The following is a 24,455-nucleotide window of genomic DNA, read 5'->3' on the forward strand; positions in this document are numbered from 1 at the left end:
GCTTATCTAGGAGGATGTTATGGGAGACAGTGTCAAAAGCCTTGCTGAAGTCAAGGTACAAAACGTCCACTGCTCTCCCCTCATCTATCCAGCCAGTCATTCYATCASAGAAGGTTATCAGGTTGGTTAAGCAGGATTTCCCCTTGGTGAATCCATGCTGACTACTCCTGATCACCTTTTTTTCCTCCACATGATCAGGTGAAAGGAAAATCCATGAGAGAGCATCTTGTACACAGACTTTCCAAACTTGTAAGGCTATAATGCTGTCTGCTTTTATATTGGTGATTAAAGGATGGGGTCTCATGTCTCCTCACCATAATAYAATGCCTCATAGGAGCAGGGCACAACTTAGTCTCAAAGGCTTTACATTTTCACCAGGTTGCTATGGTACTAAATATCTTCAGCTTTCCATCAAAGCAAAGCAGAGAGCTCCCTGCAGTAATATGCTRTGTTCCAGAATTCCAAGCCTGCTGCTACAAATGCTGGAGCTTCACACTTTCAGGGGGTAAGAGTTCACTCAAATTTTACTTTTCATACACAGCTTTTGCTAACCTGCTGATATTTGTAACAGTATTAAAGCACTGGTAAAAAAAAAAATATATATTCATTGCAATCACTCAGCTGGATTACAACATCACATTAAGGAAAATAAATGAAAACACGCTTCTGGAGGCGATAAGTATCTGTACRTAGCTGAAATACCTTTCTGTGATAGTGTGGTCACTGAAGAAGTACTTAGCTCTCTGGTTGACCTTAGCTTGCTCAGGGAAAAAAAATTCATGCTCTGTAAGGTACAGCATTGCTGATTGCTGGGGYGCTACCTGCTCCTACAGGTTTGCAGAAATTTCTAATGGTAACTAGAAGCTACTGCTTAGGACTTGCCTACTTATGTGTATTAGGGGCACGTTCTCTTTAGAGTCAAATGACTCTTCATCGTTTACATTCATTGCTAATGAGTAAGCAATACGCGAATTCAAGGAGTGGGTTCAAAGGATGGTTACAGTTTAAATATCACAGAGACTTCTTAACCCTGTGGCTTTTTTATCACTAAGACAACTGGAAAATGCAAAGTGATGGCACAAGCACTAAAAGATCAGGATTTAGCTCTGCACCAGATCCTATCCTTCTGGAAACAAAGGGAAATTCCTGAAAGTATAAACTTCTGTAGAGCTAAATGGTAAGGAAGTTTGTAGTTTCCTCCTCCTACCCTGCACCAACTTAGGCCAGGTGCTGATGGGCACATGTGGGACAGGATGCATGAAGGATATGCTGGAGAAGTCCAGCATTAAACCCTCTAGCTTTTCTCCAGGAAAGTAGGGAAGGGAAGTTGCAAAACACGCCTTACCTTTTCATCTTGTCTATATGACTTCATCCTCAGGATGACCTGACATGAAGTAGTAGAGTAGCCTTAAGAGAATGCCTACTTTTTCTGATAACAAAAAAGTATTTATTTGCACAATGAATCCAACACTGGTTTGATAACAACATACCTGTTGCCATCCTTTCCAAAGCAGGGATTAGAAGCACAGTTAACATAATCCAGGAAAGATTTATCAAAATCCACACTAACTTACATTGATTCAGTGTGTGCAATATGTTGAAAGACAGCCTCACAATGGCAAAGCCACTAGGGAAAGAAGGGCAAAAAGAAGCTCGTAACCTTTACTCTGAGTGTTTTTGACTTCTGCAGGTTTCTGCCTCAAATTAATATTGGGTGGTAAAGTTATTTGCTGTGAACGGTAGGTCAGTTACTGTAAGGATTATGCTTATCTTTAATGAAGAGAATATATTGGGGATGCTATTGCTCCTGCTCAAGGATATTCTAATAAATGAAGTCAACATCCTAAAGAATTTTATCAATATTAGAGAATTATGAACAAATAAAAAAATCCAAAAATAATTTTTAATTGTGGAGGGATTGTTCCCAAAGTGAATCCATCTCAGACAGGAAGGTGGCTTTAAATGCCTGGTGATTTAAGAAGAACTATCTCCAAAGGGATGGTCAGAAAATTTATCTTTCAAAGATGTAACACTCACAGCGCCAATTAATTAATGAGGCTGAAAATTAGCATAACTTCAGTACAAAAATAGATACAAAGCAGTTCATTTATGAGCTTTGGAACAGAAGCATCTAAAATAGAATCTGGATTGCAGTTCAATTTCTCCTGCTTGGTTATACCACTAAAGCAGAACTCTGGCTATGAGTACTTCCTCAAAAATAATCTTTCCTATCTGCAAAACTAGGAACATGAAATGAAAAGGTCTTAGACAAAAATACCTTGATTATTGTGATGTGTTAAAGCATCACTGAAAYCACTGGGACTCTACTGATAAATCCTAGCAGAGCACCTGACCCACAGGTCTTTCTGTGCAAGAGTGGCCTGCAGTTCCCTATCGAGCTCTTCTATGGCTATTTTAAACACTAAGAGGCTCTTTTTGATTTTAAAATGAGCTCAGTCTGAATTCATCAGGCATTATTCTTGTGAGCCTGCCTGTCCCTCATATCCTTTTCTATGCTTCTGATTTTAAGAGTGATTTCTGCCTTTAATAAAAACTCCTGTCATCTCAGCTGGCTTAAATAACTCAGTTACACACAGCAGCCGTTCTGCCTTTGCACAGCCATACAAAAATATAGGAACTGTGGTAGTTATCAGTGTTATTTCAGCAACAAGACAACTAAAGCCATCAGAGGGGATTAAGTGCATCTGAACTCATGTCCCTAGGGCACAATCCAAGCTGGAAAATCCAACCAAACTTCCACTTGAGGGAGAGGAAGCCTGCTTAATTTGATTAGAAAGAAGTGGCTAAGGTGCTCATTTCTGCTGCTAAAAGAATTTTCAACAAGGCCGAGAGGTGGGGAGATGACACATTTCCAAACCATCCGAAAAGGAGTAGCCTCCAAATGTACCTGTTGCGCGACCTTCCAGTGCGTTTACACCAGGGTTGTGGGGTTTGTTATGAGCGGACTCCCAACAATAGAAAATGACTCGATGTCAACTTCTATTTTCAAATGGCACAGATGGAGCTGGGCGTAGGAGGAAGGAGCCAGCCAAGAGGAAATTTGAGGCTTTTTAGTTTCCCACTGCAAGCAGGTATGCGTTGACTGTACCGCTTCCAAAGGCGTATGCTGCAAGTCAGCATTAATAATAGCTCGCAAAAATGTGACTAAACCTGTATAATAYACAAGATGTAGTCATAGCACACCGTAGAGCAGCACCCATTATAGTGCAACCTCCAGCTGTTTTAGTAAAAAAAACCCCACTGCCTCCTCCAGATTGACCGCATTTACACCCTATTTGTTCCTGAAAATCCTTAGTTCCTAGCCTTGAATGATGAACATACCTGGAAAAGTCACTGAAATTCAGTCTGATTGGGGATTTTTTTTCAACAGAACAGCTTTCTAATGGAAAATTCTTTCTGAGAACTGAAATATTTCTCCAAAGTGTATCTGTTAAAAAGAAAAAAACCAAATCCTCAAACCGCTGATACAAGATATCCTGACAGCACATCTGCTAGGCAGCAATGATCCCACAGCTTCCAGTGCTCATAATAGCAGTGAGGAGTTTCAGTCAGATTCCCCATTGGCCTTGCCACAAGGACTCAGTTGGAGTATGAAACCCCAGGATTCGTGCCGTGGAAATAGGAGTCCACTAACCCTGGGAGCCTTCACTTCACTAAAACATCACCTTGAACTCTGCAGAAGAGCTGTGAGCCTAAAGTCACAGCTGCCCCAGCCAGTGGCTCCCAGACGTTTAGCTCCCTGTCTGGCCCTCCTGTGGCCAAATCTCAAAAGCCGTGCAGAAGCCATGGGAAGGGGCTTCCAAGTCAGTTTATGAACAAAACATTTGATTGTTTCCAAAATACATTTTTTTGGCCTATGATGCGAAACATTTTGGAAAAGTTTTTGCTTCTTCTTGGATGAAGTGTTTGCTCTCTTTCCCATACACATGGGAATTCTCATTTTTTAATCAGTTTCGATTAGCGCCTGAAAGTGGTAATGAAAGAACAACGTACAAAACCCAAACAGTATCCACTACTTGGGAAAGCTGTACAGCTTTTCCTGCCTAAAAGAAGAATAGCATTGTTGGTTTGAAACAGCGACACCCAGAATGATTTTGCATTTAAAACACAACTGAATAGGAACTGCTGAAGTGTTTGTCATTATAATCAGAAAAAAGACTTAATTAGTATATTTATAAAAGCTAAAGATTCTATATTTCCCTACTTTTCATCTAAGTGCTTTCTTTGAATCTTGGCCAGCAGAAAAGAAATTAGTCAAGAGGTTTGAGATTATGGGAAAAGAAAAGAGTGTCTGCTAGACCTGCCTCTATTCAGATGCTGTGAACTTGCAGGAGCTAAAATGACATGCTTAATGCATGCCTTGCTATCAAAAGTCATATTCTTTGATGTACTTACTTATTAGTAGCGATTAGAAGACCAAAAAGGAAAAAAGTAAGTTCTTTTCCCATAGAGGACTGCAGGGTTTTGGAGCATTTTTTTCTTATTTATTTTTACTTTACTTAAGAACAGAAGGCCACAATGTTCTGAATTTCTCCAAAACTACGTTCCAAATCACTTTTGTTTTCGATTTATTGAAATGTTTCTCTTCAACAAACTCAATTTTTGACATTTTATTTTGACTCACTAAAAATTTGGTTTAGAATATTGTGGAGGAGGAGAAAGTTATCTATGATACTTTTTGGACAAGTATCCTTAGGAAATAACAATTACATTATCATGCTCTGAGTGTGCTTTGCTGCTTGCCTGTCCTCCTCCTCTCTTTCCACACTTCAAATAATAGGTTTTGAATGTGGTTTGATTAAATGTGTCAGAAACTTCTGTGATTCCTGCAATCTCATGAAATGAGGCTAGTGAGTAGAAACAAAAAAGAAACACCATTAATATGCCATTAAGGGTAGGATAACAAATACTCAACTTGTTACTTAAACATGGGAGAATCTGCACCAGGTTAGGAACCCAGCATTACAGTCCCCCTGCTTATTGCTTGTTATAAATATTAGAGAGTCTACATGATGGGCTACTGGCTGAATGCATAGAGTTACTCCAAAAGAACTAAAGAAAGAAGAAGAAACAGCAAAATAGAGACAAGGAGAAGTCTCCGAAGAAACAATAGAGAAGCCAAATATTCAGAAATTGCCTCCAGCTGAGTATACTCTAAAAGAATATTGCCTTCCCATACTTCAACCCAAGAAAAGAAAACAAAAAAAAAGAGAAGGACCATCCCAAACCACTACTGTATCTTGGATCTAGAAACATAAGAAAGTTGAATGGCCTGTGAGTATCACTGAAAGAGATACACCCATGGATGGAAAGAGAGGCCCTAGAGGAGGAAGAGCCTCCCCAGCACACAGTAGGTTGCTCCCAGCCACTGATGGAGACCCTCCAGGTTGACAGGAGCATCTGCATATTTTCAAGGAAATATTCAGAGATAGGAAAGGGGACCTGTTTTATCCTTTGCTATAAAATATTGTGAGTATGAGTAGAAGAATCAATAATGCTTTGAATAAATTTCTCACACATTATTAGTAAATCAGTAGTATCATCTTCCACAGGAGAGGGCTTAAAAGCACCAAATTTCGGTCAGGTTTTTCTGTAAACCAGACAGCTAGGTATTGCAATGCAGGGATCCTGACTAGGAATGGTTGCACTATGTGGTCATACAACTCGCGGCAGAGGAAGATGAAGGATCACATTCAAAAGGACTAAAAGAAGGGATTAAAAAGTATAAGTTGCACTGCAAGCCTGACTGAATTCACTGCTAAGCCAAAAGCCATTTTAGAACAAGAATATTGAAACATCGCTTCTCAAAATGGTCTTGAGAAGAAACCATTACTTTATAGAGTAGACTTTTACCTTACTCCTCCCCTTTTTTTGTCATTATCATCATAGCTTGCCTCCCAACCCCAATTTCTCTACAAAACAAAACTCTCCACTGGTAAGCAGCTCCTGTGGAGGTTTTTGCATGGCTTTGCTACCCGGTGCGATACAGTCTGGAGGCAGTAAAGAGCTAAGTGGCAGCATGGATGCCTGTGCAAGGCAACATAAACAATGTGGAGTGCACTAAGGAAACTGCAGGAACTGCCCCGTGATACCATTTCCCCATGGTAAGCAAAAGCAGGATGAGCTAGTCTGCAATTACCAAGTGAGTTAAAGCACTCCTTTACACATAAACATAGATCTGCAATGAGATCATGTCATGTCAGAAACAAAGCAAAGTTTAAAGATATTTGTTGAAATTTGACTTAATGACTCTTCTGTCATTGTAATTCACACCTTTCACCTTGCTAACATCTAGCAATTGCAAATTGGTATGCTACCACAAAATGAAAGTAATATCTTTCACCTGTCCTTCAGTTTGCATTATCTACTCTTTTCTATTTTTTCCATGTATTTTGCAGACACAGCAGATTTTCTCTGAAAAGCTGCTAATCCATTTCCATTTTGTGGCTGCCACACACAGCTCACTTCCTGTTCGTTTTTGTTAAAGAAAGATTTTTTTTTGCTAAGTTTATTTTTTCAAATACTCTGTGTAATTCCATGTGATTTAGACTCACTTGCCGACAGTAACTTACACAAAAGAACTACAATTCCTTATTAGGTCATATTTCCATCCATGCCACATGGCCTACAGCTGTTTTGTCAAAGAAGGCAAATAAATTGACAAGGACATTTGCAGAGGGATATTCCACCAGTTACCAGAGCTTTTGAACGCCAGCACGGATTCAGAAGCGAAGCTGAAGCCGCTAGATGGCCAGCCTGGGAGTAAAGTTCTACTGAGTGGTTCTCCAGCCACCAGATCCTCCAGCAAGCAATGAGGACAGCAGATGGCCAGTGTGGGGTGGACATACTGTGGGCGTGAGTTACCAAGGCAGCAGAGGCTGCCTTGAAGCTCATGCTACTGGACTGGGATGCAGCTGCCCACCTAGCTCCCATGGTAGAGGTCCTACGGTCCCAGAGAAGCCGTTATCATCTGACAGTATGAACTACTTGCAGAAATTCTCTTCCCTTTAGTTCTMCAGCAGATGTCTTGTGGCTAGGCAGATCTTCCCATGGCAGAGAAGCTGAAGAAGGAATTTGCCATGTCCTTATAAAGTCAAATTCTCCATATGTAAGTAGTCACTTGGGCTGCCAGGCTCAGGACTGTCCTTTCTCACTGGCACATGCAAGCTGTACTACACATATACCCATTGGGAAATGGTAATATCTAGTACACCTATACGCCTATATGATCTATATTATGCTATTTATTAAATGTTACTTTCCACCAGAATCATTAGTGCTAATCAGACCACAGGAAATAGAAATCTCTTTTGCTGGGAATTTTGTCCTCTGAAGAGTCCAATTTCATGACTCAGATTTCTGCTTAACTCATTTTGTCTGACACAAAACACAACAGATATGTTCTATGCAATGAAATGACCATGAAAAATGATGCAAGGATCTTTCCTGAGGAAAGCAGCTAGCATATAAAGCCCCATTTGATAGCTATCTTTCCTGCAGACTCGCACAGTCTGCAGACACATTCTGCTGTCCGTCTGTAGCTTGCTTTCTCTTCCTCATCACCCCATTAGTTACGAGGCAACACTCATGCTTTGCAAATAGCAGTGCACATATTTAGAAAAGGACCATGGGACTTTCAGAAAGGACTAGGACTATGGCTATGAGGGAGCAAGGAATACTTGTAAGAAAGAGAGCTGTGATTGCACTCCCATGACTTCAGCAGCATAGGGACATATGCGGTTCAAATAATGCCTTGCAGACCCATTAGCCTCCCTTAGCTAAGCTGGATTTAATCTACTAAAGTGCATGGTGGCCACCTTTAGAAAAAAGGTGGTAGGGCAAAATGAAATTGTGGGTCTGAGATAAAAGTACAGGCCTCCAGTCTCACTGACAGCATGTTGTGCATGCTGTTTGCTTATTCATCACAGTAACCAGTCTGTTGAATCTTTCCATGTTTTCATTATTAGATTATCTGAGCACATCAAATCAAGTTGACAGGATGAGTCACCTGATGGATTATTGCCTTGTGAAAAAAACCACAGACTTGTCATTACATTTGCCTACAAAGCACCATGCACACCTATGGGGCTGCAAAGATAATAACCATGAGCTTGATTACTGCTAATATGCTCTGCTTCAAGTTTCAGATGCACAGTGTATTTCCTTTACTTAATAACTTTTTGTTCATTTCCTAGAACTGACAAAATACTTTAGAGAAATTAATCTGATGAATACAGTTTCTCTGGCCTCATTAAAAATTCAGGCAATGGAAACAGAATAGCAACAAAATTATTGTTCAAAACACACTGCCGACTTGAGGCATTAAGTGTGTCATCAGTTCCAGCTTAGCAAACTCAAATTCACTTAAGACAAAATGGCACATTCCAATGCTGATAAAGAGTACACTTCAAATGATACTATACTTGTTTGTTTTGAATACTACTTCTATTTTATAAAGCTGAGAAATAAGATTTCAGTTCAGACAAATATATTATTTATACCTAGAATACAGCAAGAACTTGGAGACTGAGAACAACACTACCTGTTTTGTCTTCCCCACAAATATCATGGTTTTGCCTTAAAATTGCTGTTGAGCAGTTGCTCCTGCTGCACAGTACACATAGTCCTTTACACCACACAGAAAGACAAATAGAAGCAAATCAAAACACCACGATGTGGAATTAATAGTTTGTCTGGAACATGGAAACAGTTGTCTCCTCTAGTCTGTCCCTAGGAGACTATAATTTCTCCCACCCTGTTCTCTGACTTGCTCGTGGTACAGCAACTTAGTTCATCCACAGCTTTTCACTCAAGTTGGGTCTGACCATGGGAATGGATTTAATGACTTCACTTTGCTCCCAAGGGATATTTCCCATTGATTGACTTCTGGGGAAGGCGGGCTCAAGCTGTAAATGCTCACTGGAGCAGATGCTTCAAAAGAAAGCTGCTTATCTTTCTTTTACTTTGGCCAGAACACAGTTTGCTTCAAATCCTAAATGTTGATAGATAAATGCACGTACAATTTCTAAAGGACAGTCAGAGCAAATCACACCCACAAGGCTGTCCAAATAAAACTGCAGGATTCCTTCCTCACCCATTTCCTTACAAAAAGGATGGAAAATATTACCTGATGTTCAATACACACCGAGGAATATCTTTTCCCAGCCACATACTCGCAGCAAAACCAACTCCTGGCTAGCCTGTGAGCTGCAAGGTAGCTCGGGAAATGCAGGACACTTCCCCACCTAGAAGCCTCCAGAGGGGGAAGGCACCTTGGCTTACCTATCTCTGCCAAAGAGGGGTTGTCTTGACAGCCAGCCACCTGCCCTCCTCCCAGGTCCATAAGGGCTTTCCCTCCTATAGCAGAGGACAGGCCTCTCTCTAATCAACACTAAGGGAAAGCTAGTGTTACGAAGTAGAAAAAAAATCTAACAAGGGGGAAAAGGAGAAAAAAAATGAAAAAAGGATGCGAACTACGATATTGAGGTGTGGAAGGAAGGAAGATAATCTGCATGAGCCCTCCCATAACATGTAAACAAATACCACAGGCAAAATCTGAAATGGCAGAGCAGAACCAGTTTCCTTAATTTCTGTAGGTTTTTCAGTCATAGAAGCCATGACTATTAGCTATTAAAGCAGACTTAATGGACTATAGCTTCCTATGATCTCAGGTTATTACAAACTGACAGGAACGCTGGCACCACCAGCCCATCAGGTCTGCTGACCACAGCAGATGTCACTCTGCTCTCCTATGTACCAGTGAAGCTCTAGTGCACTAACATTCTCTAGCTCCCTATGGCAAGCCTCATGCATATCAGAGCATCTCCTATAGGAACACTCTTTTTCCTGATTAAGTTCTCTTGAATATAACATAACAGTCCTGCCCAGGATCTGCTGGCTTTCTCTGAGCCTTTACTATTGCTTGGAGGAAGATTGGGCAGTTCTTTCCCACACATCTAGGATGGGAAGAAAGGTCTCACCAACATTTCACCCTAAATAAAATTGAAGTGAATGAAAATAAGAATATTTTAAGAAAAACATCCAAAATGAAAAATGAAATCCAAATACGAATGGTTTCCCATATATTTCTAACAAACTCCAAAACTTTTGCTCAAGGTTGAAGAAAAACAGTTGGCAAAGAATTTCTGGAACCACAGAGAATTCTCTACTTATTAATGTGAAGAGTTCAAAAGATTAATCATACAGATTCATTGACATTTCATCTTGCAAAAACATAGTCCTGATAAGAAAAAATGTTTTGGCAAGAGTACCATCACTGTCAAGTACCTGATGGCTACTCTGGAAAAAGAACAAGGTCTAGCAGGTTGAAATGGCATGACAAATACAGAAGAAAAGCAGGTTTTACAGATCAATGGTTCTAGATACTTCTGTACACATTAATTTACAGACATGAATGAAGTAAGAGATGTAGCCTAAGCTCTTCTGTCTGTGGGTGGAATGAAGGTAGACATACTGCCACACCATTTATTTTTTTCCTCTCTCTTTCTTACTGCTGGTTTTAATGCAGRCAGGGAACACTATAAAGAGATCATAAGACCATTTGTCTCTGAAGCATAAAGATCAATGGACAGTGTAGTGAAAAGGTGTACTGGGGGAAGAGAAATCCAAACCCCTAAACCAACAAGAAGACTTAGTATTTACACCCATATTTTTGCAGAGGATTAGCTATTAATAAAGATTAAATAAGCTTGCCTTTGCCTGAATAGCTACAATATTAATAATAGCCACTCATCTTTTGGATCTGTTGTATTTCCTCCACTGCAAGTCTGCAGCAATGAGTACAGCTCTAAGCTGTTTCTGTGTTATTAAAATTCATGTCACTAATTTTCCATCCCCTTGTCTCCATTATCATTAAAAATGAAAACGAAGAATCATATCTTCTACTTGAACTCTGCTGTCATTCTTCATGCCCACCCTATACTATCCTCAGCCTTTAGGACAGTTTTAGGACTGGCAAAAGCTCCTAATGCTGTGCCCTAAACTCCATTCCTGTATGTGATCAGTATGAGAAGGAAGACAGAGAGGGTAGGTATCTATTGCCTTCATGGAAATACTGAGGAGCTGCAGGGACTTTGCTCACAAGTGGCTTGGAAATAGCACTGCTACAGTGTGTAAAAGCCAATTGAAATATATATGGTAGTCTTGGTTCTTCTGAGCTATTRTGCTCTGATAATATGACACCAAACCCTTGGTAACAATGATATCAAATTTGACCTTCTCTGATTTGACCTTCTCCAATTCTGGACAAAACAAGCATATTATCAAGGAGATTTTTGGCTTTCATCTCCATTCTATCTAATACGTTCCTCCCTAGTAGAGGTTTTACGGATCTCAGTGGTTTTTGTGGAGGAGAAACAAATGTTACAGCAAACAAATCCAAAGAAAAAGGTTTAGAGTTTGATTCCTCCCCCTCACAAACACCCCTTTTTTAATATTATTATTTGGTCTAGAAAGATTTAGCCAGTTCTCAACTTGGACCATAATTGTTTATGACAATAAATCAGTTGACTTCACTGATGCCGTGCCATCCAAAAGACTTTGTAATCTGGAAAAAAATAATTGTGCTGAGAAGAAAGGGAGCAATGGCCATTTCCCAGGCTATTTTGACCTTCTGAACAAGAACTGGAACTTGCACAGTGGTTTAGATTTTAATCTGCCTACCCAGTGTGTGGGTGTGCTCTGAGTCACAGCCAGCATGTGCACTCACTTCTAAAACAGGGCTTCCTAAATATTTTTGTAAGGGTAACTTTTGTTTAATTTTCATTTGGCAGAATCCTACACTGAGAATGGTTAAAAGCTTAGGAAGGACCATATGGTGTGTATGGAGCTGCTAAGAACAACTTTGAAAGTTTTCAGACTTCTTTTTTTGTAACTGAAAAAAAAGACACCCCCCCTCCACATTATGAATTAAGCTATTGCTCTTTTCTCAACCAGTTGCCAGCAAACCACATCTGTCAGGCTTCAAGTGTTCGGCAACAACTGTCTGTCCACAGTGAAGATAAATGTCTCTCTCTCTCTCTCCTTGTGTGTGTGTGTGTGTGTGTGTGTGTGTGTGTGTTTGCAGTATTTATTTTTTAATACATGCCTAGTTACTAAAACTCAAGGGGCATTCTGCTGAGGATAGTCCAAGCAAATGTAACTGTGCAAGCACTGAGCAAACAGGATACACTGGCCGTATACAGGCAACAAGCACCTTAGAGAATTCTGCTAAGAGAAGTAATTTCTTATTTGTTCTTCTTATTACATAACTGGGAACACAGATAATGAACATGTTTCAGTCAAAACATCACAGGTGTTACAAATTGCTTTCTCTCTTGGAGACCCTGTTATTAACCCAGTTACAGCTGGTAATAATACCTGCTGCTATGTAAATAAGCCTGAAAAATATGCAAGGGCCATATTCAGTAAAGGACTTAGGTGACTCAGCGTAAGTTGCTAATACCCCGTATTTAAGTTCCCAGGCCTCAGAGCAGAGTCTGAATCCTGAGCAACACGTTTATAATGTGTGCAATGTCAGATTCCTGCAATAACAACCCCAAATACCTTCACATACACCTACTTAGAGCTGACTGGGCAGTGAAGCTGGCTTGCTGTGGAGAAGACCCTTAGAACTCATCTGGTAGGACAGCAAAGAGCTACTTGCATTCGTTCAGGATTCACAGACCAACATCCCTTCATAAATACAACTTTGTGAGTCTTTGCTCTCTCTCTCTCTCTTTTTTTTCTCCCCCTCCCTCTCCTTCAAAAAACTGAGTAGGCTCTCCTCTTTTCAAGTTCCTCCTCTGGCACAGTTGCCATGCATTTATATTAGACCCCACTGCAAAGGCTGCAAGCCAGGAAGCAGATGCCCTATGTTTGGCATCCTGCTCTGCCCGAGAGCTGGTGGTGGGTTTCAAACCCACCCTTTTCCAGGGATTATGCAATTAGCAGCTCTAAAGTAGGTCATTCTGAGTGGGCTGGAGAGATGTAGTCCTCATCCTCCAGCTGCAACTGAGCAGAAAACAATTCAAGATTCATTAGTCTGTAAAGAGAAAGAACATATTAAGCAACTGAGTCAAGTTTCCTCATGTTTAGGACACTCACCTGGCCCTGGCATGAGGGAAACCAGGTTTCTGGTCCCTATCCACACTTTATTTTCTGCATTTTAACTTATGCTTGTTTAATGTGAGCTGCAACAAAGTAGGCTCTGTCAAGAGAGCTAAAATTCAGGTCTCTCCAGCCCAGACTAGGGGCACAGCTTGTACAGGCGAGGGAAAGGTATATTGTAATTCAATGTACAAGCCTTGAATTACTCACTCAGCTCCACCAAGGCTGGGACAATTCAGGACATGCACAGAACAACTTGAGGCTCCTGGTAAACTTGAGAGACAAAATAACAAATCACTGCTAGCTTTGTTGTGATTTTAGTCTTAAACATCTCGGCTGGTCCAATCCCAGATCAGAATATCTTTGATGGCTTTGACACCTAGCTCGTTGCAAAGGATAGAACCGTCTGCTGATTGCAATGCTCCAAGCAAGACCATCCCTCTGGATGCAAGAGCATTCAGAGCATTGCTCTGTCACACTGCTGTAACTTTGAGCAATAATGCAATTGACAGTGTACCTGGGCCAAAAATATGATGGCAGAAGTGGTTTTCTGTAGGCAAAGCTATGTTATAAGATGGTAAGGAAAAATGCAAGTGAGCAGACTCCTCCTAACAACAGCCTAGTATGGCCAACACAGTAGAGGCTGGATCCGCTGGGAATTCACCACAGCAGAAACCTTATGAAAGAAAACATTCCAAAGAGTAGGAAATCTTTCCAGACCTAGGAGCTCAGCAAAGAGTAGAGGTACATACCTTTGAAACAGGAGGTGTATGCTAAGTACTACAGCTAATCTATTCCAAGTCCATTTTTAGCTTCTTTCTACTGTTTTCTTCCTGAACATTTCCCTTCCTTGCAAAGCTTGCCTAGGCCAGCCACTCACAGTCCCTCAGAGCTTGTCTTCCTGCATTGGTAGTCAAATACATTAAGCTGCTAGTAGCCTCCCGCTTCTAGCATTCCCACCCACATTGCTACAGCAGCCAAAACATCAAAACATGAAACAGAAGTGCACTGTGTAGGCAAAGTCCCTGTATCCCCAGAGTTCCTGAACAGCATTTATGCAGCTGCCAGTCCCTTGGAAGAGCCTACAGATCTCAGGAGTTTGCCCCACCACCTTTGCCAGCTGAGCCTGGCACACTTCTTGAACAACTAAGATCATCTGTGTGCAGAATGAGTAGCCGATACCGGTCATACCCATTTCATATGTTTTCCAGAGAAACAGTTTAGTGGCAGGTTTATGCGGAAAGAGTGAACGCGACTTAAACAGGTTTCCTAATAAAACTTTACAGTAACCTTTGACCAGTACAACTGTGCTTCTTATGTTCCTACCTGGGCTCCACCCAGGCATTGCATAAGCCCTTCTTCCAGAGATAAGTCAACAGAGAGGAAKTCACGTGGAAATGTCTTTCCACATGGCTTTCAGATGAAGTGTGTGCAAAAAGTGCATGTAGTATTTTTGCCTTGTTTTCAGATTATTTTTTCTTGCTTTGGACGTACCTGGTCTTCAAAAGCCAAAGAATAATACAACATTTGTTTCTAATTAATTAACTGCAATTGGAGATTGGGCAGCTGTATGCTGATTAATTCAGTGTGCTGTCAGAAATTAGAGGGAGAAAGTCTGACAGCCAGGCAGCACAGTTCCCTGAAAAATGGATCTAGTTAAATAAATCTTTTGTTTTGACAACATGACAGATCTGGTCCAGAGTAGCAACTGTGCTGGTACAGGATACTTACATTTCTCACAGACATTCAGCTTAGCACTCATGACATTGTGAATAAAACTGTGCGTTAACTGGAACTAACAGGGTGTATGTTAGATGGATTAAAAATTGATTTGCTGAAAGATCTTTAAAAAGTAGCTGTCCGTAAGGAGATATCTATGAACTGGGGCTGCTTCTCTTGTGGTCCACCACAGACTAGTTCTTAGTCTGACATGATTTAATGTCTCAATTCACAAGCCAAACAAAAAATACGAAAGCTTTATTTACAAATTTGGTAGGAGATTCAAAAATCAGGGGATCAGTTAATAGGGAGCCATAGTCACTCTTGGAGTGAGGTTGATCATTCATTTAAATGGTCAGACTCTAAAAAAGTGCATTTTGATACAGTCAAACAAAAAGGTTTAGATTTGAAAACACAGAAACCAGGCTAAAGATGAGTCTGGGGAAACTGTTTCAGACAAGGATTTTCTTAAAGAATCCTCATAGACACTCACCACCTCCTGAATGTGAAAGTATTAAACTTTTGGTCACATAACCTGTGAGCATCCTAATCAGACTACAAAGGAGGGCCAAGAATGATCCAGAGGTCAGAAAATGATTGTACCTACAATATTTAAGGCAATCAATGCACATACATAAGTTTCTGACAGTGCAGCAGAGAGGAGACTTGAAAACTGCAAAGGTGCTCACACCCTGGAAAAAAAAAGCCTAGTGATGGACTTTCCGTTGCAAAATCAAATGATCAGAAGGCAATACTGGAAGAATTCCTTATCAGTGGCCAGACAAATATCAGACAAGTTATCTGTGTAGGATGGCAGGCTTTCATTGCTATTTGAAATTTAAAAAGTAGGCTATGCATTTTTTCCTAAATTTCAGAATTTAATAATTTTCCTTAAAAAAAAAAGAAAAGAAAAAAAGGAAAAAATCTAGTATCTTGATCTGGTTGTCAGTGAAGGAGATGTTTTAGCTGGGGGGAGATCACAGTTCATGTCTTGATATGATATTTTTGTCTCCTTGAGACATACAGCAGAGTGCTCCCTCATGTTCCCATGAGCATACACACAATAACACAGCACTGCTTTTCAGCAGTAAGAATGAAACATATTCATTTTAGAGTCTTTTATTTGAATCTCATGTCTAAGTAAGCTATCTTGAAACATGTTGGCATTTTGTGGCTGGGAAAGCATAAACATCAAAAAACCCATTTTGGGTTGAAATTTCCCATGCTTGGTTTCAGCTTTAAGGTGCCTAACTTTTGGAAAGACTGACTAAAATCACTTTGGTAATTTTTAATTATATGACACATGGAAAAACTACTTTGTATTTTAAGCAAGTTTCAGACTATTTCTGTTCTGTCCAAATTTGCTTTTTTTCCCCCTCTGCTTTTTTTGTAAAGGCTTATACTGTGTTTTTGTGATATTTTGGCTCTGACAATATACAAATATTACCAAAAGGAGCAGACCAACAAAAGACCATGAATATATGAAAAATCATGAAATTCTTATTTAAAAAAAACTACAAAGAGAAATACAAAAGAACCCACCCTTCTTGTTGTTTTTCTTTAAAATTTAAATTTGCAAGCAGCTACAGAGGAATATCTACATTGTGTCATCCTTGAAAATGTTGTTTAGCACTGTTCCCGAAGGAACTGCATTTGTTACAGATACTTTACTTTCTTAGTGATGTAAAAGCCATTGTAAATACTGATTTAGTATACTCCTTTACAAGGCATCTTTCTCAAGAGGGACTAGGAGGATGGCTTCAAAGAAGTTGATGAGGAAAGTGGTGGACTGACTGTGGTTGTGTAACTGTGCCTGCACGTAGTAGGTGTACCTCCTACTATTTTGTTTTGACAGTTAGTAGTTTCTGAGACATAAAGAAAATGTGAGATGGTGGGATTTGAAGCGCATTACTGCTGTTTAAGGGCACTTTTTAACTTCCTGGTCTGGGCATATCTGTTACAAGACAGGCCTCCTGGATGAGATAACCAACACTGGGTATTGCTTGTGGGCTGTCTCCTCCGTCTGTCTGGATGATGTATGAAACACAAAGTGATGGATCACAGAAAATGCCACCTAATATTTACAGAGAAAGAACGTTATTTGCCTGTGGCATGAATACCCCAGCACTACAGGGCTGGATTGTACAGAGAGCCAGCCACAGGCCGATGAAAACCATGCCTTGGCACTAACTATGGGTCAGTTTTCCAGTGTTGTAACCATCCTGGTGTCTTGAAAAACAAAAAGCCCACACATATCTCTATTTTTCCCCTTGAAAGACATTTAGGGAAAAAAATGACAGTAAACAGAACACACATGGAAGTGTGTCATCTTGGACAGCTAGACTTGGTTTTTCTGGTGCCCAGTTGTGAGTTTGTGACTCGCTCATAGCAACACGTGTAAAGCCAAGGTCTCCCAACAAGTAGCTACAGACTCCCAAAGAGATACAATATCCTTCTCTCTAGGGTGGAAGGGATTTCTCGACAGGCTTAGTATTTTATGTACACACTAAAATCTGCAACGAGTTTACCTGTTGGGCCAGTCCAAGAAAGCACTTGGGATTGAGTCGAAATGTGTCGCCTGCTATGGCACAGCTGGGMCCTTTTCAGCTAGAAGGGGCCTATTCAGGGCACAGTTGGGCTTTTTAACCAACCGCTGCATCAGAAACACGCACTGCCTGCTCCTGGCAAGTGCTTCACGTGGTAAATGCAAGGAGTGCTGCTCCACCCCACAACCCTTTCTTCAACCCTGGGTGACTCTGTTGGCTTCAGGGGGGATTCACACCACCGGAAGGTGTAATTAGAGGGCCCARCTAGTCCATCTGAGGTATTGCATGGCTTCCCTTCTCCCGTGGCTTTGCTTCCTTTGGGTTTGGCTTGATTTTTCTACACAAATTCTTCATGTTGAGTGCGTCACAGCTGTCACAGTTATACAAAGTGGAAGGCCAAACCGAGACTGAGAAATCTCCATTTTTCCCTTACACACACACACGCAAACATACTGACATGCACAATAAAGTTATATACGATACAGAGAAGTGAGCAATTTGAGAGAAATTCACATTCTATCTTCTGTAAAAGGCAATTGGATGATCTAAATCCATCATGACTCTTTTTTCCTTTTAAGATTAAAGCAAGAGACAGAAAAAAAATAAAGGAAATTGCTCCATGAAAGAGCAAAAATGCTTACTGATATTGTTTGGGCTGCATGAAAGCTAAGGAGAAATGGTTGTCATCTTTATTTATAAATGCTTTTATAGTATACCGTGCAGCAGAAAATAAATTATCACTGCTTTAGAGCRCAGATATTAGCATTCTGAGTTTCATTTAAACTCTCTGTTATGGTCAACTTATATAGGTGGTTACAAGCGGACTGGTTCCTAAGCCAGCCCAGCAGGACCCTATATAGCATCACATATGGAAGCAAAAAAGATTTTTTTTTTTTTTTGCTCTGTTACCTTTTGCCAAAGGGTGTTTATGGGGCATGAGAGGGCGGAGATAACTCCATTCCCACGCCACTGCATTTTTCTGCCTTTGGTAGAAAGGACAGTGCACCAAACATACTGGAGAAAAAAGGCAAAGTGGGAATCTTCTCCCCACAGATGATCAGCATTTTTGCTGACATCCTTACCTGACTCTGTCCTTGATATCCAGTGTAAAGCCCTGTATAAAGTGACATTTTTAGATTCAGAACAAAGCTGGTCCTTCCATCTGGATTAAATTTTAAGCTACATCCTCTTCATGTTGCCAAACCAGCCAGGCTCTTTGAAAGGCAAAGCATCATGAGTTCAAAGAGAGAAAACTTACCCTGCATCGAACTCTGCTCTGGCAGCTTAGGGAAGCGGCTCTAGGACATACTAGTGCTGTTTCTGCCTTTGCTTCAGAGTTTGTTCAGACAAGCCTGCTCCAGGCTGAGCATACCCACACTGATTCACTCACGATCAGCTACACGTCTGCCTTTCTGTCATACTCCTCATCGGCAGGTTAGAAATCAAACTCGCTGTCTTTTGGAAGTGTTTGAAAACATTCCTAATCGTTTTTTAAAAAAACCCAGTATACACAGAGTCGTTCTTTCTAGTAATATAAATTACATTGCTCATCAGGGAAGAAGTTCTGCAATAACTTTCTTTGGGAAAGGGGGAACAGAGAAATGAATTTAGGAATCTTTGCCCTGTACTATAAGTCTTGGCTGACATTTGGATAAAAGTGCTAGAAAGCTTGTTGTTGCCTTGGGGAAAAAAACACTTTACATTTTCAGAAAAAGGCATTGTTGTTTTTCCTCTACTAGGTCTTGCTGGAAAATGCTTTTGCAGCACTCCAGTCTGCAAGTTATTTAGAGGAAATCAAAACTCACTGTTCATGCTCCCCACCACACAAGCAGCACTGTGTTACAGCACATTGCAAATATAAGCAGAAAGTCAAAGATTAAAGCAAGTTTCTTCAAGATGATTTTATAGCAGAGCCCTTCACAAAAGCATCCTTCCTTTTGCTTRTAAGTACACTAATCGTATTTCAATGGCATGCCTACAATATAAAGTTAATAGCTTCCTTATTTCCTCATTTTAACATTTCCCCTCTACTCCCTCTGTCTTTTCAATTATAAYAGCTAGATTGTTTCTTGCATTTCCTTTCCCCAGTGTCCTGTTTTCATTTCTTACATAAAATCATATTTGGTCACTTACACTTTTCTTGAGGATAAGCACAAGACAGCAGCATCTCTTGCTCTACCATGGTGCCGTCTGTCAGAAAGCGCAGGGGTCTTTTGACTAGTGTTTAAAAAAAATGCTTGGGAAAGCCAAGCTCACTCATGCAAGCTTCTGATCTTCTCCAGCCCTCCTGGCTTCTGTGTGCTGTCACATGTTAGCCTCCCTCCCCAGAAACCTGTGAAACAGGTCTAGCCACATGCATCTTGTGTGTCAGAAAAGTTTTAATTGATTTATTGCAACAGATATCCACCCTTATTAAAAAAAAAGAAAAAGCATTGTTGAAAGGAGTAGGCTCTTAGTGCCTCATTTGAAATTACAGAAATGTCCTAGCTGGTGCACTTTAAAGGGAAATGACTTGCTGGGTTCAGAATACACAGTAAATAATTTAAAATTGTTCTTACACACCAAATAAACCACAGCTAGCGGTATACCAGGGATGCTGCTATGCTTAGGGAGAGCAGGAACCCTTCCTCCGAGCACCCAGGCAGTGAGCGCRGCCAGCGTGCCTCCCCAAGACACCACTCCCTGGCCTCATTTACCAGTTATCCATTACCGCCGCAATTCACATGGGTGCCCAGTGGACCGCAATTAACATCTAAGTTCATTTTACATTAATTATCACCCCACAGAGGCCTTCTCCTGCTGTTACTTCTGGTGAGACCATGGCCAAGGGCAAGCGAGGCGATGGTCAGCAAAGACCCAGTGAGCAGCCAACGTGGGATTTGTGCCTGGCTCTGCCTCTAATCTGCYGTGTCACCTCGGGCAAATTGATTTGCCTCCCTGTGTTGCTCTTTCCCCTCCTATAACACACAGATAATTATAGCTCCCTTTCTTTGTATAAAATGCTTCGAAATCTCTGCATAAAACACAGCTTGYGTGAAGCAGCTATCATTATAGTGCACTTGTAAAATACAGGGATGAGGCTTACAATAAGCAGCAAGCATTTGAGATATCATGCATGTAAATGCTGACTTTTTAGAGGAACATGACCTTATTGAAATAATGCTGGGGGAAAAAAAATACTACAGAGTTTGGCAAAAGTTCAGATTCTGCTTTCACAGAGGAACGCTGAGAGAAAAATCTAAATCACTTCTCCTCTCCAGGAACAACACGCCCTCCTGGAAACAGTAAGTCCATCAGCGGTTTCTCCGTGGAAAATGACATAATATGGCAATTTCCTGCTTTTCTCTCACCTGGGTAAATAAATCTCTCATTTTGCAGCCCACGAGTATGTACATTATGCTCTACAGGCCAAAATATTCACCCCCCCTTTCTCGCCCTCTCTCTTTGAAAAACAAAACTCAGCAAACTTTACAGGGAATGTGTTTTTTTTTTCATTTGCAGCTAGGCTCGAACAGACGGATACAAGGTTGTGTCTCTCAGTGTCTGAATTCCCTCCCATGGGAGCCTCATGCCTGTCTGAACACTTGAGCTGCCTGCCTCCTTTCCCCCCACAGAAAAGCTGCTCCTGAGGCTCCTCCAGAGCCTCTGCTCCGGTTGCTGTAACCCTGGCACTTCCGCCCGAAGCCCAGAGCCCTCTCAGATGCTGCCAGCAAGCTGAGATGATGGACTGAGGACCCACGTGACACTGAAAACTAAGCCAAATTCACAGACTTCCAGGGATTACATTGCTTATGCTGTCTGAAAAAGCAAAACGATTCCCTTTTCCTCTCTCAATCCTTTTCCCAAAAGAAAATACTTGATAGAAATTTGCTTATCTAGTCTCCCACCTAAAGAAAACACCGGGTAACTCTTACCATGGGAAGTAGCTCAGGGATTAGGCTGGATTATGCTGAACTGAAGTTAAGTGGCTGTGGGCAAAAAGCTTTCTGTGAAATTCCCAGTGTTTGCAAGTTAATACTGGCACATTTGGAAAGCTTACCTGAGCCTTGAAATAAAATTCTCTACATGACTTAACATGGCCAGCCAGTTTCATTACAGACCAGGAGACTGGTAAATGCATAACCTACTTGTTTCTTACTCCATAATCCATTAACTTCAGAGCCATTTTCTGAGATGTCCTAAAGTTACTGCACTGACAATTTACATAAGAAAGCAACTCRCTTAGTGCTGCAGGCTCAGAAACCCAGGGAGGTACATTTGCAGAAGAACATGCATTTGTTTTTGTATTGTCTGGATATACACAGCTGAAGAAGGTGCGTATGAACAGCAATGCTTTAACTTCTCAATAATCAATGTCTTACAACACTTGCGAACTCACAGTGCGTATCAGATTAGCGTGGTCTGATTTGAATTTCAATGGAAAGGACTGCTATGAATAGAGAAAAGCTTCTTAGAGGGAGGCAATATTAAAAGAAGCACGTAAGAAATCCTTTACAAACAAAATTGTCCGCCTCTCTTTTGAAATGTAATTCTGCATGCAGATGGAACAGGTCAGGAATGAAAGCTGTCACCCCGCCTTAYGGGGTAGAGGACACAGCATCAACTTTTAACAGCACAGAACTGAAAAATAGCAGATTGAAGTTAGGCTTTTTGATGCCTGAGAGCTTATTTGAATGAGGAAATGTACTTAGTCAAACATCAAATGCTAAACATCTGAAAGCCATCTAATGAGCTAAGTGAATCAGTATTGTCAACTGCAGCAAAAACACTAGGAAGAACCAAGAGTACATACAAGATCATCCTCTTGTAATCATGGAATTAAAGTATGAAGTGATAGCAACCATTTATACTGCTGGACACACTCCAGCATTTCAATTGCTGCATGCATTTATATGTTCAACTGACAAAACATCCCTCTAAGAAGCTCAAATCTATAATTATAATCATTGTCTGACAAAACAGTACGGTTTTACAGTAACTGTGCAATTGATGCTTGTCACCATTTCTGTCACGGAAGTGACAAAATAACCAAGTCATGTTCTAGCTTCTTCCTTGTAATCCTACAGTCTTCCTCACCCCAAAAGCAGGCCATAACCTACAATCAGCTGTCATTAGATTGGCACAGAAGTGATGAAAGTTTGTCCAATGGCCAATTCAAGGCTGATTTGGGGCTATGCCAAAAACCTGAAAGTGGACCCTAAATGGCATAAAACGAAGCAATTGAAGCAACCACTTCTTTAACCAGCACAGGTCTCTCACCTCAGGTAGTAGCTCTGTTATCCGGTACAATGTGAACAAGATGAACTCCTGAGTGTATTGGTCCAGAGAGGTGTGCGATAATGTGATCCAGGCTGTATCAGTGATCTTTGCTTTTCCATGCTAACTTCAGACTCCTAAAGTTCTTAAATCAGCAGAACAGTGTTAGTTTGTTTTAAAACTAACCAGTGTTACTGCAAAACATCTGCTGCTCACAAAGCAAGTATCAAATCAATGGGGCAGAGGGATGGAAGGGGAGCTGGGGCTCTCCTTGCAATGGAGGAAGCTCCGCTAGTGAGAAACGGGTGGTGAAAATGCTGCTTCCACCCAGAGGCTCCAAGCTCAGCCATGACGGTATAAACAGGAAGGTGTGAAGTCTAGCATTAGCCATGTGCACTTCCAGAGCAGCCCCGTGAACTCCTTGTAGGGGTGTAAAAGCACTAGACATGTCTTTCAGGATGGGCTGAACTGTGCCTATGTCCTGCTGTTTGCTGGTGAGCTCTTTTGCTCAGCTTTTTCAGCTGCTGTACAAAAATGTCTAGGTTGCATTTGGCCTTCAAGCCTTGCTTTTCTATTCCTTTTCTCAGATAAGGGGTGAACAGTTCCCACTAGGTTGTGCCCTCTGGAATCTAGGAGGATCTTGGGTCCTATTTCATCATTTTGAGGTATACTACTCAGATGCTAAAAACAAGAGGAGGTACAAGGCAATACATACCAATATCACTCCTGAACATGTCACTTCCTAAAAGTAAAACTAGAGAGGACTTGTGGAGCACTTGGAATTTATCCTGGAACAAAATTTCTTGAAGTTGATACAAAGGAGTTTGGGTTTGGGGGTGGGGGTTGTTTGTTTTTTAGTTTAAACAGCAACTCAACAGTGTGACTCCTCAAGAAAAGAAGTCAAAAGCCCTCACATATTTTCACTTCACACCCTCTTCAAGCAGCCACTGGCACAGTAATTTCTGTGTGACATACATCACCTGTCAGACACGGTGGAGATTTCTGCACAGCAAAAATTATTAATATCCTTGGTATCCTAGGTGCTTCACCTGGAGTCATTTATAGGAATCTAGCTTTAAATTCTTGCCCAGTCAACACTACTATCAGGGTTTTTCCTCCTAAACTGCCAGAACTCCCTGGATTTTTCATCCCAAAGGTAACTAGCATAAACTGGCATTTCCTCGCCTTTGGTGTTGAAAATTACATCAGAAGCAAAAAAACAGAAAGGTATAGCAATGAGAGGAAGAGGACAGCGTTAGCTGCTAGTCCGAGTATGTAGCTAAGTTTTACAAAACAGTAATTAAGTGCAAATAGATTAGATAATCCTAATCTTTGCTGGAAATGATAGGTTGAAACTAGAGGATACATCTGAAGTAATTAAATACACATGAGAGTCTCCAGCATGACTGTACACATATGAAGTGAAAAAAGGGATATATTTCAGGACAAAAATAGACAAAAGGTTTCTTTAAAAAAACATAAAACTGGTAATTTTTAATGTAGGAGGTTGTTCAGGGTTACTTGGAGGGTTTAATTACCCAGCTTCTCTCCGATGAGTAAACTTCTTGACTGCTTTTCAATGTGCTGACCAGAGGATATGTGTAAGCTTCACTGTATTTAGCAAATACTTTAGGGTAGACGAATTCCCGGTGACAGCCCCATGGCTTCATGCAGCAAAATGGAGACTTGTCGTCACCAGCGTGTTATCATCATTCCACATGTCAACAGAGACATGGCTATGGTCCTGACAGGCGTGTGYGACACCTTAATAACATGGAGTGGTGTTTCACTTCTTTTCCATGGGTG

The 24,455-nt window shown here is 40.9% G+C and overlaps 1 protein-coding gene across 1 annotated transcript in view; it reads right to left on the minus strand.

The window, feature by feature from the left end:
- The window catches only part of PTPN3 (protein tyrosine phosphatase non-receptor type 3), a 164,246-nt gene extending 144,644 nt beyond the window's left edge, over window positions 1-19,602 (minus strand). The window contains exon 1 of the mRNA XM_085311899.1: window positions 19,527-19,602. Within this exon, the coding sequence (XP_085168025.1) occupies window positions 19,527-19,575 (49 nt within the window). The 5' untranslated portion in view covers window positions 19,576-19,602. The remainder of the gene's footprint in view (window positions 1-19,526) is intronic.
- Window positions 19,603-24,455: the final 4,853 nt, after the last annotated feature.

Source organism: Rhea americana, unplaced genomic scaffold (assembly GCF_003343005.1).
Source record: "Rhea americana isolate MKP2758 unplaced genomic scaffold, rheAme1 scaffold_350, whole genome shotgun sequence".
Lineage (NCBI taxonomy): Eukaryota > Metazoa > Chordata > Aves > Rheiformes > Rheidae > Rhea > Rhea americana.